Source organism: Pteropus vampyrus, unplaced genomic scaffold (genome assembly GCF_000151845.1).
Source record: "Pteropus vampyrus isolate Shadow unplaced genomic scaffold, Pvam_2.0 Scaffold329, whole genome shotgun sequence".
Lineage (NCBI taxonomy): Eukaryota > Metazoa > Chordata > Mammalia > Chiroptera > Pteropodidae > Pteropus > Pteropus vampyrus.
The window spans coordinates 405,277-409,442 of record NW_011889110.1 but is presented as its reverse complement, the minus strand read 5'-3'; the positions used below and the strand labels follow the sequence as shown (position 1 = coordinate 409,442).

Genomic DNA, 4,166 nt, shown 5'->3' with positions numbered 1-4,166 from the left:
TCATGCGGATCGACTCCAGCCACTCAGGGACACTCCGATAGGGGATCCCATCTGAGCCACTCAAGCTGGGCAGGCGAAGGGTTACCCTGTGGGACATGGGTTACCTCAGTTATACCGGAGATGCAGGCAGGAGCTGTCCTTGGCCTTCTCATCCCCAGCTTGTCCCCCAGCTTTCCTGAAACCGGCACTCAGCCTGTTGAGGCTCTGCAGCCAGCATTCGAGTTAGTGTCTGAGCAGAGAGATTATCTAGACTCGGTGGATTAGCCCGGCCATTGTCTGTGAACCCATTTCCTGGCCTGTTTCCTGGTGTGCTCACAGCAGTGGGTGGGCAGGCTGACCGACCTGGGGGAGGTGGCTGCCCTGAAAGTCCCCGATACAAAGCATACCACCGGCCCATTTCCACTGGAGTGGCCAAATGTGGGCAACGAATGGGGGGAGCTGGTTAAGACAGAAAAGAAGCAACTGTCCCAAGTGAGAGCAAGCAGAAGGCAGGCGAGCGGAGGCCCAGAGCCGGGTGTGGGCCTGCCTCCTTCCAGGGGGGCCCCATGAGTTCTGGGAGCAGCCACCTCCAACCTGGGCTGTTATTCTTGCGTTCTGACACCCACAACACAATGCGTGTTCTTCTTGTCCCAAAGCCAGCCAGAGCCAGGAACCTTCGGCAAAGCAAATCTGCTGGGGGAGAAATACCCGGCATTCCAGAAAGATTAGCACACGCAGTCTCTCCAGCGTACGAGGGAGTTGTGCTCCAGAAGATAGTTTCAAAAGTTGGACCTTGGAGCACATTTCTCCCAGAAACAAGGTTATATATGGTGGTTTGACACGGCGGCCAGCACACCAGGGTTGGTTTGCCCGATAAAGCATCTGGAGCCCAGGCTCGCCCATCCCCCACCCGCCTCACCCCAACCCCCAGGTCACTCTCCACATCCTGCCAATGTTTTTGGTAAAAGGCAATTCTGACCACGTCCCTCCCACGGACAGTTTTTTAAAATTAATCGATAGTTCTCTGAGCTCGGGATAACATCCAAACTTTTCAGCAGTGCTGGTTGGTCCTTCTTGTACTGACCTTGCTAGCCACCTCCCCAGCGTCATCTCTGGCCACTGTCCCCAAAGGGGCGTCATTGTCACCCTGCTATTTGCAATCAGCCCATCCTCAGTTCCCCAGTCCTTGCTGGCCGCAGGATCTGGAAGAGCCTTCCCAGCCTGCACAAGGCTGCCCCGTGCCAGTTTCTCTGTCTTCCCCACCCCAATCTAAGTGACCCAGCTCCCTGGGGCAGGTATCAGCTTGTGAGCACTGCTTATATCCGCTCTCCACCTCGGCGTTTGCTTCCTGCTTCCACTGAACATGAGCTGACCGGGGCAGGACAGCACGTTCCCCATCTCCTCCCCATCGGGGTGGACTCTCCCTGAGGACACGGACTGCGGTCCTGCCTCACACGCTAGACTCTGTCCAGAGCGCTGCAGGCCCGGCATGTGCTAGCTGTGGCTGAATGCCCCCTTCCATCCTCCCAGGCCTGCCCTCCGATCCCCTTGCCGTCCCCAGCAGGGTTACTTGGGATCGAAGTTGGCAATGGTCCGCAGGGAGTGGGGCGTGGCCAGCAGTTGCTCCAGATGTGCTTTCAGCTGATGGAAGGGGGGCCGACGGCCGCAGTCATAGGCCCAGCAGTTCTTCATGAGTTCATAGAGAGGGGCGGGGCAGTCCACGGGAGGGGGCAGCCGGTACCCGTCCTCGATGCTCTTCATTACCTGCAGCAGGGGAGCGGCGGGGAGGCCCGAGGTGGGAGGCTAACCTGGTGGCCCGGGGCAAGTCTCTGTTCATGCGAGATCATCGAAATGGAGCCTCTGAACCTCCCGACTGGTAGTAAAGAGAACAGGGGGCCACGGGAGATAGAAGTGCAGAGAAACTGTGGGTCAGGGAGGAGAGACAAGGACATGTGCAGGAGAGAGCCATGGGGGGCCGGGAAGGAGAAGACCAGTGTGGAGTACTCGGGCTCACCTCCTGATTGCTCATCTCCCCATAGGGCTTGTCCCCAAAGCTCAGCACCTCCCACATCACAATCCCAAAGCTCCACACGTCGCTGGCTGTGGTGAAGATCCGATGGGCGATGGCTTCAGGGGCTGTCCAACGGATGGGGATCTTTCCTCCCTAATAGGGCGCATGGGACAGAAAGGTGACGTGTTTCATGGAGGAAGGGTGTAAAAACACCTGTGCAAAAGGGATGGGAAGTCGCTGTGTCCACACGAGCACGCATCCCATACATACGCGTGTGCCAGTGTGTATGGCATGACGTCATGTGTGTAAATGTGCACGCAGTGAGTACAGGGATCTCACCTGGGTTTCGTAGGTGCCATCGAAGTTGTCCAGGAGGCGGGTCAGGCCAAAGTCAGACACCTTGCAGCACAGGTTCTGACTCACTAAGATGTTCCTGGCAGCCAGATCCCGGTGGACGTAACTGTGGTCACTGAGGTAGTTCATACCAGATGCGATGCCCAGCAGCATGGCCACCAGCTGCCCAGGGACCAGCTGGTCCTCCCGCTCCTGCAGCCCAGTGAGTGGCAGGTTAGGAGATGGGCAGGGGCGCTTCTTCCCAGACCAGGAGGCCACAGTGCACCCCCCTTGCCAGCGGGTTCTCCGCCTTCCTCACCCTCAGGAAGGCATCCAGGGCTCCATTCTCCATAAACTCCGTGATGATCATGATGGGCTTTCCTGAGACGCAAAGCACATGTCACCATGGCAGCCTCCACCCAGAACCACCAGGACCAGACTTCCTGCCCTTGGCAATACACCTTTCCTCTACTTTCGGTGGTCTCACTCCCTCCGGCCTCCCTTCCCCCCACACTCCCGGAGACCACTCCTCATACTCTTTGTGACCACGCCTTCCAGGTGCAGAATGTGTGGGTGGTTGAACTGGCCCATGATTGTTGCCTCTCGAAGGAAGTTCCACCACTGGCCATCTGGAGATGTGTCCTTCAGGGTCTTAATGGCCACGGTCTTGCAGTCCTGGCCGGGGATTCTCAGGTTCCCTCGATACACTTCCCCAAACTCCCCTGGGTGGAAAGAACACAAGGTCATGGCCCGATGCTCGGTCAGCCCCCTGCTCCCCGGGGACAGGCAGCAATTTCCTTCAGTCCCTCAGTTCCTTTTCTTCTCTGGACCAGAAGCCTGGCATGCCCCTTCTGGGACAAGGGCCGAGCTGTGCTCCCTGGGGCAGGGGACAGGAGTCTGGGACCGGAGTGCACTTATGCAACCTGTTCAGCACTGTCTGCAGGGTCAGCACGGTTCTTGGCTCACAGTAGGTGCTCAGTAAACGCTGGGCATTGTGCAGCAGTGCAAGAGTGTGTCCATGAAGGGCAGGCTGGTCTGGGGCCGGCACACAAGTGACCGGGGAGGCTGACCATTGTTGCTTCTCTTCCATGAGTTCCTCTGGTCACAGCTTGGCCGCCTAATCAGCAAGGACACTGCCCAGCTTTGTTCTCTGCTCAGATCCTTTTCCCCGGGTGACCTAAAGGATCAGGGTGGCCCAAGGACACTGGGCCCTGGTGGGATGGAATGTGGGCTGAGGGAGGCTCCAAACCTCTCCCACGTTTGGGAGCCGTCTGAGAAGAGCCTGAGCCTGGGCACGGTGACCCCTTGTTGACAAAGCTGATGTGTTTAATGGTCTTTATCAGAAACTCCACAACCACAGAAGTAGATTGTGTATGAGGTGGGGGCTGCTCCAAGACTCTCGATAAGGGGGCCTGACAGAGGGAACAGGGGTGAGCATAGAGGGAACCCGTCTGGGAGTTCCTGGGCCAGAGGAGAGGCCAGCTGGGCTCCACAGGGAAGGGCCGGGAGGAAGTGGCTGGCTGGTAGCTCTGTGCTGCCACACAGAGGGACCCGCAGGGCTCACCTTCCCCTATGACAGTGTCCACGATCAGCCAGGCTGGATCGAGCTCCTGGGTGAAGTCCAGCGCTCCTTGGGCAGGGTCCTCATATGCCTGGAGGTCCACATAAGGCTTTAACCACAGCTTGTCCTCTGCAGGGAGAACAGGGAGGGCTCGGCCACCGAGCTCCAACCCCAGGAGGAACAGGGAGGGGAGGGGCCCGTGGTAGACCCTGGACTTTCCATTCTGTTCCCTGAGGAGTCCTGTTTGGGCTGAAGTAGGAGAAAGTCTCCATTCTCAGCAGC

General features: G+C 58.3%; 1 protein-coding gene across 1 annotated transcript in view; it reads right to left on the bottom strand.

Moving 5' to 3' along the window:
• Position 1: 1 nt before the first annotated feature.
• The window catches only part of EPHA1 (EPH receptor A1), a gene marked incomplete at its 3' end in the record, with an annotated part of 14,631 nt that continues 10,466 nt past the window's right edge, over positions 2-4,166 (bottom strand). The window contains exons 13-18 of the mRNA XM_023522059.1: positions 2,860-3,045; positions 2,643-2,704; positions 2,330-2,536; positions 1,994-2,143; positions 1,550-1,743; positions 2-86 (exon numbers count right to left, since the gene is read on the bottom strand). Of these exons, the coding sequence (XP_023377827.1) occupies positions 2-86; positions 1,550-1,743; positions 1,994-2,143; positions 2,330-2,536; positions 2,643-2,704; positions 2,860-3,045 (884 nt within the window). The remainder of the gene's footprint in view (positions 87-1,549; positions 1,744-1,993; positions 2,144-2,329; positions 2,537-2,642; positions 2,705-2,859; positions 3,046-4,166) is intronic.